The sequence below is a fragment of the Protopterus annectens genome, chromosome 4.part0 (assembly GCF_019279795.1).
Source record: "Protopterus annectens isolate FY-2018-M chromosome 4.part0, PAN1.0, whole genome shotgun sequence".
In the NCBI taxonomy this organism is placed as follows: domain Eukaryota; kingdom Metazoa; phylum Chordata; order Ceratodontiformes; family Protopteridae; genus Protopterus; species Protopterus annectens.
Window position 1 is genome coordinate 110,820,479 of NC_056733.1, and position 15,635 is coordinate 110,836,113.

General features: G+C 41.4%; 1 protein-coding gene across 1 annotated transcript in view; it reads right to left on the reverse strand.

Moving 5' to 3' along the window:
• The window catches only part of LOC122799217 (serine/threonine-protein kinase SBK1-like), a 175,752-nt gene that overhangs the window by 23,895 nt on the left and 136,222 nt on the right, over positions 1–15,635 (reverse strand). The window contains exon 2 of the mRNA XM_044068135.1: positions 13,317–13,556. Within this exon, the coding sequence (XP_043924070.1) occupies positions 13,317–13,488 (172 nt within the window). The 5' untranslated portion in view covers positions 13,489–13,556. The remainder of the gene's footprint in view (positions 1–13,316; positions 13,557–15,635) is intronic.

The window sequence follows — 15,635 nt, forward strand, 5'->3', positions numbered from 1 at the left end:
TAACAATGGATGCACTTTAAAAGGATCCACAGTGACACGTGCACCTAACAATGGATGCACTGTAAAAGGATCCGCAGTGACATGTGCACCTAAAAATGGATGCACTGTAAAAGGATCCACAGTGACACATGCACCTAACAATGGATGCACTGTAAAAGGATCCACAGTGACATGTGCACCTAACAATGGATGCACCGTAAAAGGATCCACAGTGACATGTGCACCTAACAATGGATGCACTGTAAAAGGATCCACAGTGACACGTGCACCTAACAATGGATGCACTCTAAAAGGATCCACAGTGACACGTGCACCTAACAATGGATGCACTGTAAAAGGATCCGCAGTGACATGTGCACCTAACAATGGATGCACTGTAAAAGGATCCACAGTGACATGTGCACCTAACAGTGGATGCACTGTAAAAGGATCCACAGTGACATGTGCACCTAACAGTGGATGCACTGTAAAAGGATCCACAGTGACATGTGCACCTAACAATGGATGCACCGTAAAAGGATCCAAAGTGACATGTGCACCTAACAATGGATGCACTGTAAAAGGATCCACAGTGACACGTGCAACTAACAATGGATGCACTGTAAAAGGATCCACAGTGACATGTGCACCTAACAATGGATGCACTGTAAAAGGATCCACAGTGACACGTGCACCTAACAATGGATGCACTGTAAAAGGATCCACAGTGACATGTGCACCTAACAATGGATGCACTGTAGAAAGATACACAGTGACATGTGCAACCAACAATGGATGCACTGTAAAAAGATCCACAGTGACATGTGCACCTAACAATGGATGCACTGTAAAAGGATCCACAGTGACATGTGCACCTAACAATGGATGCACTGTAAAAGGATCCACAGTGACATGTGCACCTAACAATGGATGCACCGTAAAATGATCCACAGTGACACGTGCACCTAACAATGGATGCACCATAAAAGGATCCACAGTGACATGTGCACCTAACAATGGATGCACTGTAAAAAGATACACAGTGACATGTGCACCCAACAATGGATGCACTTTAAAAAGATCCACAGTGACATGTGCACCTAACAATAGATGCACTGTAAAAGGATCCACAGTGACATGTGCACCTAACAATGGATGCACTGTAAAAGGATCCACAGTGACACGTGCACCTAACAATGGATGCACTCTAAAAGGATCCACAGTGACACGTGCACCTAACAATGGATGCACTGTAAAAGGATCCGCAGTGACATGCGCACCTAACTATGGATGCACTGTAAAAGGATCCACAGTGACACGTGCACTTAACAATGGATGCACTGTAAAAGGATCCACAGTGACATGTGCACCTAACAATGGATGCACCGTAAGATGATCCACAGTGACACGGGCACCTAACAATGGATGCACTGTAAAAGGATCCACAGTGACATGTGCACCTAACAATGGATAAACTGCAAAAAGATCCACAGTGACATGTGCACCTAACAATGGATGCACTGTAAAAAGATCCACAGTGACATGTGCACCTAACAATGGAAGCACTGTAAAAGGATCCACAGTGACATGAGCACCTAACAATGGATGAACTGTAAAAGGATCCACAGTGACATGAGCACCTAACAATGGATGCACCATAAAAGGATCCACAGTGACACGTGCACCTAACAATTGATGCACTGTAAAAGGATCCACAGTGACCCGTGCACCTAACAATGGATGCACTGTAAAAGGATCCACAGTGACACGTGCAGCTAACAATGGATGCACTGTAAAAGGATCCACAGTGCCATCTGCACCTAACAATGGATGCACTGTAAAAGGATCCACAGTGACACGTGCATCTAACAATGGATGCACTGTAAAAGGATCCACAGTGACATGTGCACCTAACAATGGATGCACTGTAAAAGGATGCACAGTGACACGTGCACCTAACAATGGATGCACTGTAAAAGGATCCACAGTGACACGTGCACCTAACAATGTATGCACTGTAAAAGGATCCAGAGTGACATCTGCACCTAACAATGGATGCACTGTAAAAGGATCCACAGTGACATGTGCACCTAACAATGGATGCACTGTAAAATGATCCACAGTGACACATGCACCTAAGAATGGATGCGCTGTAAAAGGATCCACAGTGACACGTGCACCTAACAATGGATGCACTGTAAAAGGATGCACAGTGACATGTGCACCTAACAATGGATGCACAGTAAAAGGATACACAGTGATAAGTGCACCTAATAATGGATGCACTGTAAAAGGATCCACAGTGACATGTGCACATAATAATGCATGCAGTGTATAAGGATCCACAGTGAAACGTGCACCTAGTAATGGATGCACTGTAAAAGTATTCACAGTGACACATGTTCACCTAATAATGAATACACAGTAAAAGTGCTCACAGTGACACGTGCACCTAATAATGGATGCATTGTAAAGGGATCCACAGTGACACGTGCACCAAATAAAAAATACCCAGGAAAAATATTAAAAGTAACAAGTGCATCTAATAATGGATGCACTACAAAAGGATTCATGGTGACACATGTACACCTAATAATGCATGCACTGTAAAAGGATTCACAGTGTCAAGTGCACATAATAATGCATGCACTGTAAAAGAATTCACAGTGACAAGTGCACCTAGTAATGGATGCACAGTAAAAGTATTCACAGTGACACATATTCACCTAATAATGACTACACAGTAAAAGGACTCACAGTGTCACAGTGTCACGTGCACCTAATAATGGATGCATTGTAAAAGGATCCACAGTGAAATGTGCACCAAATAAAAAATATACAGGAAAAATATTAAAAGTAACAAGTGCATCTAATAATGGATGCACTGCAAAAGGATCCATGGTGACACATGTGCACCTAATAATGGATGCACAGTAAAAGAACACGCAGTAACACATGCAGTTAATAATAGAGTCGTTGTAAAAGTATCCACAGTAACCGATGTGCACCTAATAACGAATGCAGAGTAAAAGAATCCACAGTGACACATGCACCCAGTAATGGATGCACTGTAAAAGGATCCACAGTGAGACATGCACCATATAAAGGATGCACAGTAATAGAATTCACAGTAAAATGTGCAACTAATAATGTATGCACTGTTAAAGGATCCACAGTGACACATGTGCAACTAATAAAGGATGAACTGCAAAAGGATTCACAGTGACATATGTGCACCAAATAAAGGATGCACTACAAAAGGATCTACAATGATACATAGACACCTAATATTGGATCACCATCCACAGTGGTACATGCACATCTAATAATGGATACACTGTAAAATGATCCTCAATGATACATGTACATCTAATAATGGATACACTGTAAAAGGCTCCACAGTAATACTGTGATATTTAGTAAAATTACTAAAAGTAATACATGCATCTAATCATGGATGCACTGCAAAGGATCCACGGTGACACATGTACACCTAACAGTGGATGCACTACAAAATGATCTATAGTGATACATAGACACCTAATACTGGATGCACTGTAACAGGATCCACAGTGGTACATGTACATCTAATAATAGATACACTGTAAAATGATCCTCAGTGATACATGTACATCTAATAATGGATACACTGTAAAAGGCTCCACAGTGATACACAGAGACCTAATATTGGATGCAATGTAAAATGATCCACATTGAACATGTACATCTAAAAATGGATACACTGTAAAAGGATCCACAGTGATACATAGACACCTAATATTGGCTGCACTGCTAAAGGATCCAAATTACTCTTCCCTATACCCATTCCTCCTTCTATCTGCTCATATCCTGTCCACCACGGCAAGAGATCCTAAGCTCCCCCTTATTCCTTGCCCTACCTTGCCCTTCATTAAGCTTCTATACTTGTGCTTTGCTTCTAACCCCCTGCTATCCTAATCTCTGGCCCACTACCTCTGCTATAGCTAGAACCCTACACTCTCTCTTCTCTCCCTTTCTCCTCTTTCACTGATTGTTTTTTACTGGATCCTTCCTTGCCGGTGTTGAATCCCGCAATATGTCCCCTATTCTCCCTCTGCTTAACCTGACTTTCTCTGACACTTTCTATCCTCCACTACCTCTGCTCCTGTATCTCCTTATCTTCCCCTACCTTGTCGGTGTTGGATTCCACAATAAGACCTCTACTTCTCCCCCTGTCTTAACTTGACTTTCATAGACACTGTCTATCCTCTACTACTTCTGCCCCTAAATATCCTTATCTCCCCCTACAAGCTGGTTCTTCCTTCCTCTTCATGTAAGCCTCTCCAACTATACATCTTGTCACATTCATCCCTTTTCCTTCCCTGCCCCCCCCAAGGTATGGTTACTACTGCAGGTTTCCCATACTCCATTGCGCCCTTTTAGCCTAGGCGTGGTTTTCCTTAACGCCATCTTTTACTCTCTCTCTCTCTCCCCCTCCAATGAGCGGTCCTAAGGTGTCTCCTAGCCAACCACAGGTAAGCCATTATTTGTGATTCCATTGCTACATTTTTCCTATTTCTGAGATAATGGACAAGCTCAACGGGAACTGATACAACTGCTGCATTTTGTCTACTTTGACTCGTGTTTTTATTTGTAGCTTTTTTATTCATGTGCATGTACTGAGCAGGCCTTGTCCCAGATGATTATACGTGACTGCCCAGTATCTATGTGTTTGCCTATGTTGCAAACGTGATTTCCTCCACTACCTCTGCTCCTGTATCTCCTTATCTTCCCCTACCTTGTTGGTGTTGGATTCCACAAGAAGACCTCTACTTCTCCCCCTGTCTTAACTTGACTTTCATAGAGGTAGTGGAGAAAATCACATTTGCAACAGAAGCAAACACATAGATACTGGGCAGTCACATATAATCATCTGGGACAAGGCCTGCTCAGTATATGCACATGAATAAAAAAGCTACAAATTAAAACACGAGTCAAAGTAGACAAAATGCAGCAGTTGGTTGGTTAACATGATGTCCTTTTAAGCTGTATTTTGTTGTGTCTGCCTCGTATTGAGTGTTACATCCGTGCTTGCCCTGTATCTAAGCGTTGGCTGCTGTTGCTAATGCATTCAGTCAGTTGAAAGTGCTATCCAACATTGTACTGTCTTTTTTAACTGTAGCTTATTGTGCCTGCCTTATATTACATGCTTAATCGCAGTCGCTAATGTTATACAAGTTAATCATTAACGCGACTTGGGATCTGTAGTGGGCCTTTTGGCGCGTCTTTCACCACGTGCTGGTCTGCTATTCCCTGCCCTTCCCACTAATGCTTCTCCCACCCTGACCCCTCTATCTTTAGACTATTGACTCATATTTGTAGTTTGCTCTCTACTTTCCCTCTACTTTCTTTACAGCTCCCACTGGTCAGCCTTTGTGCATGTTCACATTGTTACTTTTAATCTGTGAAACATGAATGGCAGTAAGGAACTACTTAAACTGCTACAAACCCTGCAACACATACGCTAACCCAGGGACTGTTAAAACTGGCTAAATCCCAAGTATTTGCCTTGCATGTAATGTCAAATCAATGTCGCCATTGGTAATTGAAGTAGAATTTAGAATCTCAGGTTGGGCTTTGTCACTTGGCCTTCAATTAGTTTTATATCGGCCCTTTTTGTGTGCTTCTTTAAGGAGTAATTGGACTCCCCTATGTACTTTTTGGGTGCATCTCTCACCACGCGCTGTTCTGCCTACCCCTGTCTCTTTCTCCTGGTGCCTCCCTAATTCTGTCCTTTCCCTTCCTTTGTCTAGCGACCACCACTTCTTTAACTTGAACATAGATATATACTACATTCGATGTGGTACCTGCCCATACGGAACTAAATGCTCACTCATATACTCAACATTATATGTGTGCTATCTTAATTTTTTTTATAAGTGCGGTTTAAGTGTTTTTACAAGTTCTGTTTAAGTGATTGACTATCTCTAGTTCATTACTAGGCTTAATATATGCTGTTTAAGTGATTGATTACCTGTTACCCTAAGTGTATTAACTGTTGCAGATTGGCACTATATCTGCTGTTTAAGTGTTTGAATTTCATATTTTTTTTGACTTGGACCATCTCATGCAATGTGCAAACTAATTCTGTAACTGTAATAGTGTCCCACTACTTTTATACCCCCACTACACTAATCCCACACCACTGCCCCCCCACCCCCACTCATATCTCACCCTATTCCTACCTTACACTCACTTCAGTTGTCCCCCCTATTACTCATTTACTCAGCTACTCTCATAGCCCCTATTCTCTTAGCCCCTTGCAACTCACTTGTCTTATGTATTTTTATTTTTGTTTTACAGGTTATTTAACGCTACCCGTGCTTCCCTGAATCTACTCCTGGCCCAAACACTCTGGAAATCCACCTCCTGCCAAACATCTGTGGACTGTGTCCTCTCTTAGTGGACTAAACAAAGTATGTACTACTCACCTGGAACATATATATGCTGCCTGTAATCTCAGGGCTACCCCTGTGTTGGCAGTAGCTCACCTGCTGACCGCCCCCACTCCACTACCCCATTCTCCTACTCTAACCTGCTAATCCCTCAGTCTTCCTACCCCCCACTCAGCCCTACTCCTCTCCACTGTTAAAGCATACCTACACAATCCAAATTACTCTTCCCTATACCCATTCCTCCTTCTATCTGCTCATGTCCTCTCCACCACAGCAAGAGATCCTAAGTTCCCCCTTATTCCTTGCCCTACCTTGCTCTTCATTAAGCTTCTATACTTGTGCTTTGCTTCTAACCCCCTGCTATCCTAATCTCTGTCCCACTACCTCTTCTATAGCTAGAACCCTACACTCTCTCTTCTCTCCCTTTCTCCTATTTCACTGATTGTTTTTTACTGGATCCTTCCTTGCTGGTGCAGCCCCACTCCGTTCGCCCTCGTTACGCTCGGGCTCACTTCCCTCCCCTACCCTACCCCCATTCCCACACACCCCCAGTACAGTTTCCTTTATATTTAACCATCCCTCCCCTTCCTGCCAAGCCATCCACTACAATTCAACTTTCTGCTTATCTCCACTCCCACATCCTTTCCTAACTTCTTCTCTCCACACCCAATCCAAACTACTCATCATGCTGCATCTACTTATATCTGCAACACTACTCACTCTACTCTCTATCTTTACCTCCTATCACTACCACCTCATATATCCAGTCCTCTGTTCTCCAACATCTCACTCATTCTACAGCTTTCCTACTTATTCTTGCTTCACCATCTCTCCAAACCTATTTAACACCTCTACCTCAACTCTATATAAAAGACACATGCTACGAGTTCTCAAACCATCTAATAAGGCTAAATCTAAACCACCCAAATACTATCAACCTTTCACATCAATTGCTCTTCTCACTAAAGACCTACTGTCCTCCGGGGACATCCACCCCAATCCAGGCCCCTCTACACCTCCCTCTCCCCATCCCCCCATCTACCTTATCTACCTCCTCCTCAGAATTCTCTTCTAACAACTTACCAAACACACAACCCCTGTCTCATAACTCACCTCAATGTAAACACCTAACCTTTTATTCACTGAATATTCAAAGCCTAGCTAATAAAACTACTGAGCTACACTCTTGGATTGCTTACAAAACCCCTCACATCCTATCCCTATCTGAAATCTGGCTCAAGCCACATATCTGTAATAGTGAAATTCTCCCTCCTGGCTGCAGCATCTACCACTCTGATAGACCTTCAAAGAAAGGTGGTGGCATAGCCATCCTCTACTCTAACACCCTCAACCTTTCACCTTACCCTATATCTATTCCCAGTTTCCACCCTGCTGAACTTCTCATTCTAAACATTCATCTAAATCCCGACAAAAAACTGGCTATAGCTTCCATCTATATTCCTCCTGGCAACAATATACCCATTCTAGAAAACATCTTATCCTGGTTCACTCTCAACATACCTTATGAAACACTCATTCTTGGCGATGTCAATATAGACTGGTCAAAACTATCTACTGACTCACCCTTACATAGTATTCACCTTCATGGTTTCCACCAATTCATTTCTATCCCCAATCGCTTCCACAAAACCACAGCCTCCAGCTCCATAATAGACTGGATTCTTACCAACACCCCCATCTCTACCACCAGCCCACAGCCTTATCAGACTCCCTTAGTGACCATCTCCCTACCTCCATCCTAAGATACAACTCCCACACTCTTAAACCTCACCTTTTCAAAGACTGTAGAAAACTATCTACATTTAATTCTTCACAGTTTAACTCGATTCTACAAAACATGGACTGGTCCATCCTTAGACAACTCCCTCTAAATTATTCTGTCAACACTTTTAACAACATTTTCCTGAATACTCTGGACTCCCTAGCCCCCTCCAGGAAGATTAGAGTGAAATCCAATCATGCTCCCTGGCTTTTAAAAGAAACTAAGTCAATCATGAAACAAAGAGACAATGTCTGGAAAGCCTGGATCAAATGTAAACAAACATCTCTTCTTCTCAAATACAAACAACTACGCAATCTTGCTAAAAAACAGGCAATAATAGACAAGAAGTCATTCTATAGCTCAGGCCAGAACAAATCTAATTCAAATCCTCGTAAATTTTGGACAACACTCAACTGCATCCTTTACCCAGGTAGTCCCTCTAACTCCTCACCCTACCCAAACACAACTCATGAGGAAACAGCTACCCTGCTTAATTCACATTTTATCTCCTCCATCCAAAATCTCCTACCCTCTCAACCTACCTCTTCCACTTTACCTGACCGCACACCCACCCCCAACACTACTTCTTTTTCCTTTAAGCCTGTTCCCATTTCCTACATCAAATCTCTACTGCTCAAACTCAAACCCTGCTCCCCCTCTACTGACAAATTACATCCTACCTTCCTCAAACTCGCAGCTGACTCTATCGCCTACCCAGTGACAATATTAATAAATAGATCTATGCAAGAATCTACTGTTCCTACCCTTTGGAAATCTTTCTACACTATCCCTCTCCAAAATGGAGGTAACTCCACTGACCCTTCAAACTATCAACCTATTGCCATTTTGTCCCCACTATCTAAGATACTAGAAAAATGTATCCACACTCAGCTTCTCCATCACCTTCTCAATCAAAACTAACTCACCCCTACTCAACATGGCTTTCGCCCCTCTCACAGCACAACTAGTGCTCTACTCTCCTTCACTCACACCATTGCAGAATCTTTGGACAACAATAAACTTACTTCCTGTCTCTTTCTTGACCTCTCCAAAGCTTTTGATACAGTGTATCATCCATTACTTCTGTCTAAACTTGCTGACCTTCACCTTTCCACCTCCACCGTCAGCTGGTTCGCTAGCTATCTGTCTGGACGCAAACAATCAGTCAAATGGCTCTCTTCCCCTTCTACTTTTTTGCCTATCTCTACTGGTGTTCCACAAGGTTCTATCTTGGGTCCCCTCTTATTCAAAATCTTCACCAATCATCTTTTCACCTCATGCTATCAGTCTTCTCTCATGCAATACGCAGACGACTCCACAATCATTTCTACATCCAACAACATCTCTGACCTACACTCCCTAACCCAAACAGCTCTACTTTCCACTGAACAATGGCTTTCAGAAAACCTACTGATCCTCAATGCCACAAAAACCAAATTCTTACTCTTTATGCCCCACTCTCTTACTCATCATAAATCCTCCTTTATCATTAAGTCATGTAATAACACAGCTATCCTACCTGACACCCACACCAAACTCCTAGGGGTCATCATCGACGATGAACTAAAATTCAGTCAACACATACAGCAATGCATAAAGAAAACACATCAGAAACTAGGTCTGTTATACCGAAACAAAAAATATCTCAGTCCCGAAGCTATACTCACCCTAGGATAAGCACTTCTCCTCCCCTCTCTCCTCTATGCCGCTCCAGTTCTCACAAATATCCAAAAAACTACTGTGAACAAACTCCAACAATCCTACCACAAAATAGCCAGATTCATCACTAACTCCCCAAACAACTCACACCACTGTATTGCTTTAAAGTCTCTACAATGGCTAGAACTCCCACAACTACTACATCTCTACCAATTTCACATGCTGTACTCTATGCTCTTTAAACCATCCTACTGTCCATCTTTATCTCCATTGTCTCTATGTACACCCCATCTAGACCCCTCCGCACCTCTAATCAACAACTGCTTGATATTTGCCACCCAAATAAGTCAGTAGGTAAGCGACTTTACAAACACTCTGTGGCCCAAACCTGGAACAAACTTCCCCTTGGCATACGCTCAATCTCTCACACCCCACTATTTAAAAATAAACTTAAGACACATTTACTCAATTCCAGAATCTGCCCCTGCTATGACCCTACATAGTTCTCTCCTCCCCCACATTGGAATCACTCTCTGTTGATCCTTGTCACACTCTGCCCCACTAGTACAGTTACTTAGTATCTTGAGAGAAAAAACGTTTTTGCTGTCATTTAATTGTTGTTAGTGTTGCTTTTCTATTGTTTATTACTGTAATGCTAGTTTTATTTCTATTCTGTTAGCTGTGCTTGTCTACTACTGTAATGTTTTATTGTACTATCTGGAGCTTTTCTCCTCAGGTCTCCACTGAAAATGGGACAAAATCCCAGTTGGACTAACCCGGTTAACAAATGTCAATAAATAAATAAGATATGCAGGTCAAGTGTCTGAATTCTGAAAGTCACATAGAAATGCACGGTTAAGAAACTTAAAATTCAAGATTTTGTACCTTGTGCTTTTCAAGATTGTTTTTTGTTTGGGGTGAAACTATTTGTGGATACACAAGATGCCTTGAGCTGTGTATATAATTTTGGACCAGAAGAGGAAAAAGATGGCTTTAATGCAAGACTCTGTAGAAGAGATTGATGATTTCATTCTGCAGGATAATGAGACTCAGTTACACAACAGTTATGAACATTAATGTGGTGAGGTTTTAAATACACAATTTAGCATGGTAATAATGCTTTCTGTAAAGTGGCCTGCAAATAATATGAGACTGTATAACCATTTCCTCCATTCTAGATACCCCATGGGTTCAAAAGTAATCTCTGAATGGACTAAAAAGGACTCTATTTCATTGCAAAAAAGTTCTAATACTCTTTTAAATATTTATCTTTTATGATGACCATATGCTAACTCTAAAGTGAGAAGACTTAAGGTCTTTTTTGTTCTTTTCCAAGGGCATTAGTACTGCACAGGTTACCTTCTGCAGATGGTGTTGCGTGAGATGCATGCAATATAACATGATTTAACTTTTTCCCCAGGGTATTTTAAGCATGAAAGGTCATTTACTCTTTGGAATGGGAAATACGTGTTCATCTGTTGGTGTGCGATGGTGGGTGATAGACTGCATGGTCTGTAGGTGTTTGATGGTGGGTGACAGACTGCATGGTCTGTAGGTGTGTGATGGTGGGAGACAGAATGCATGGTCTGTAGGTGTTTGATGGTGGGAGACAAAATGAATGGTCTGTAGGTGTGTGATGGTGGGATACAGAATGCATAGTCTGTAAGTGTATGATGGTGGGATACAGAATGCATAGTCTGTAGATGTGTTTGTGTTGGTGGGAGACAGAATGCATGGTCTGTAGTGTGTGATAGTGGGAGACAGAATGCATGGTCTGTAGGTGTGTGACGGTGAGATACAGAATGCATGGTCTGTAGGTATGTGTGTGTTGGTGGGAGACAGAATGCATGATCTGTAGGTATGTGCCAGTGGGATACAGAATGCATGGTCTGTAGGTGTGTGACGGTGGGATATAGAATGCATGGTCTGTAGGTGTGTTTGTGTTGGTGGGAGGCAGAATGCATGGTCTGTAGGTGTGTGACAGTGGTAGGCAGAATACATGGTCTATTGGTGTGTAATGGTGGGGGACAGAATTTATACAAATAGGAAAATATATGGACTCTCGATATGTGATAATTTGGGGATTGTGCCACTAAGTGAGATATACATCTTAAGTACTATTGTAATCATTGTTTTGATAAAATTATGAAAAGCAATGCTGATGGTGAACCTGTCTGTCAATGTTTTAGAGATGTCTAGCTGTTCAACTGGATTGCAAATGCATGTATTTTCTTGCATTACTATTAAAATGTAATAATGTGTAGTTTAAAAAAGATGGAGTGTTACCAGCTATGCTAATTACTGTGGGACTATATGGAACCACATATTAACACAATTTGAAGCCATAAACAGCTGTTTGGGTTTGGGACTTTTATAACAACTGATCAAGAGAGACTTAGTTACCCTCAGCTAACTATTAGGGTAGACTGGGACCTACAGCTAAAAGGATTCTGGAAACATATGGAATGAAAAACCAAAATGGTGTAGAACCACACACACACACACACACACGCACACACACACACATACACACACACACACACATACACACACACACACACACACACACACACACACACACACACACACACACACACACACAACTAACTGTAGTGCAAGAACATGTTAAAGTTGCATTAACCATCTATAGCCACCTTTCAATATAGTATGGAATCATATGTTGCCATACAAAGAAATTACAGAAAAATAACTGTAATAATCCAATAAGATTATGTGGATTTATAAGCAATTAGATAATAAGGTAATATCATGCTATCTACTGCTTACTGTCAAATGGTGTACAATATTAGTGTGAGGTGGAAGCCTCTGCAGCCATCCAGCAAGCTGGTGTAGAACTATCTATGTAGCATAAAAGTAAGAACAACAACTATAAAAGTGATATAAAACATTTAGTTGAGAATATAAGGAAGGTACTGAAGCATATACAAGCAACTACTAACGGTGGGACACGTCTGCAGCCGCCTATCAAAGCAATGTGGAGCCATTCATAGGCAGGTATCATAGTGCTGAAGAACCATCTCCACGTAGTTAAGCTGGTGACATGGGACAACCATGTATGGTCCGCTATTGATGTCATGTCAGCCAGTGAGATGCTGAAGTAGATTTCATGGCCTCTTACCAGTGTTGAAGAATCAACTATAGCCAACCGTTAAGACAGCATGATGCCGCCTGCTTCCAAGTCTGAAGAAGATATAGTACCACCTGCAGATGGCTACCTTAACAGCATACTAATCTCACACCCAGGTATTAAGTCTGCTCTTCATATGACAGCAGTAGCCGCATGTGTGCCATATTGTCTTTATGGGCTATGTTCCTAATAAGCACTAGTCAAAACGTGGTTACTGTGCTGTACTACTAACTATTGATTCTTTGTGCAGTTTACATCTGCTCACATTTCAGAAAGTTTTAGGTATGTTACCTGTGCACATTATATTACTTACCTTGCTGTTTGTGGATCACTAAGTCCACCTTTCCATAAGTACCCTTTCCCAATTCCCTGATGACTTCATAGTATTTGTTGATCTCTACTTTTTCCAAGTTTTGGGCAGTAAACAACTGCAAATGCTCCAGGGTGTCAACTGTCCCTCTTGACATAAGTGTAGAGAAGCTCATGTTGTTTTCTTCAGTCAGGGCCTTAAATAATGTGAGCTGGAAATCCGATAGGTACTCAGTATGGCTGCCTAAAATACAAAAGCACATTCAAGACATGATCTATAGTCAATTAATGTCTCTATTTTGCTCAGCATTAATGTAAAACATAAAAAATAAATTCTACAAATACACTTCTAAAACTCAACAAGGCATTGATCAACATATCATTTGCTGCACTGCCCAAAAAAAGAAAAAAGAAAATCATTGAAATTGTACTTCTTACAAAGGATTCACTTTCCACATGACTAATATTGCCCAGGGGCATATAAGACATTTCAAGCCAATAACGGCTTTGGCACTACATTCAGTGGACTTTTATGAGGTAGGCTAAATGTTTTTACTGTAAGTGGTGGAATTCAGCCAAGCAGTAACTGAGGCGCTGTGGTAAAAGAGATCAGTTAAACAAGTGTTCCAAGATCCTAACGCCTTACTGAAGTGTCTATAGTCTCAGCACAGCAAACAAGGCAACTATGCTTGCACTGCAGTTAGCATTCACCTATTTGCCAGCAAATTTCCTGTTTTGGGAACCTGGCATTATATCATCAGGATAAACAGTCATGTGAAGAAGGTAGTAGTAGTATGTCCTGAGTATTTACCAAGACCTTTTTTAACTAGTTCAAATCAGAAACTGATTTCCATAAACTGAGGTGACTGCATGTATCAGTTACTATATTTTACAGTCAGTTTTTGCCTGATGCATTGTAATTGTGGAAAGAAGCTGTCAGAACAAAATGGTTTTGTAGCTGATAGCTCTTATTATTGGCAGCCTGCCTGGCTCCTGTTTTTCTATGAACACAGGATCTCTCTGGGTCTGGACGTGAGTCATTGGCCTCAATTGTATATGCTATCCCACACTTTTATATTTGAGCTACAGGTTTATGGCAAGTTCTAGCCATGGTCATAGAAGAAGATCACTACAACTTGTCAGGCTGTGATTTTTATTTAATGACACTACTGAAAGTATATCTGATTATTTGTTTACATCAAGAAGTTACCTTTCCATCACTTTTGATTTAAAATAATTAACTTTCAGTTTTCATATCAGTCACTAACTTCAGTCGTGATATTCGGATAACCTGCAGATTAAGGGGGCAGTTACAGTCAAAAACCTTTATTTTCTATGTGTATGTGAACTATTTACTTGACTTCAATGGCGGGAGAATGTTAGAACAAAGAAATGCATACTCTGACAGAAAAGCTCCTTTTACTGTCTCAGAAATTATCTCAGAAGACCCTTAATTATTACGTACAAGCTCAACTCTGCAGGCACAGCTTTTAGAAATGGGTAGAGTTTTAACTGCTACTTGCCAGCAAGAGTTCCAGCACTAATTAGGAAAGAAGGAGTGGCTGGGACTTCTCTGAAGTGAAATCTCCCCACCCATGGAACACGATGGTAGAAATTTACTTGACATAATGTGGAAATTAAATGTAGTGCTTTGATTTTCCTTCCTTAATTTTAACAAGGAAACATCAGTGGTATCAGAATTATGACTTTCCCATATTTGTTAAAGGTAGCCATTCCGATTCAAAGTCTCCTGTAGATTTAATCTGATGGTGAGAATGATGACTTGGCTCTCTATGACGATGTCAGTTACTATTGTTTGTCTTTTCGGCTTTTCCCGGTTAGGGGTCGCCACAGCGGAACTCCGGTCTGCTAATGATTGGCAGTCGATTTTTATGGTGCCGAGTTACCAGCCTGACGCCCAACCTTCAGTGAAGGCACGCCCATTCACGCATGTCTTTCGGAGGTCACTCGACTGTGGGGAGGACATGCAGATGTCAGTTACTACTAATTCATTAAATGAATAAAGAACATTTTGAATGGTGTGCAGCAGACATATCCACTCAACGAGAACTACTTTACAGACTTTTTTGGAGCTAAGCTGGACAGAGGTGGTAACATGCTAAGCATCCATCTCAGGAGAACAATGCAGTCCTAAGGGATATGATGTTTGAGTAACCACAGCTTTAGAAGTGATGACAAATACTGAATTTGAAAACAGTGAGAAATTGCTGAAGTACCACTCTACTGAATTAGACTAGACTGACACCAAGGCAGCAAAGAAATTATTGTTAGATGCTTGTAATCTCACTGGTAATGAACCTAA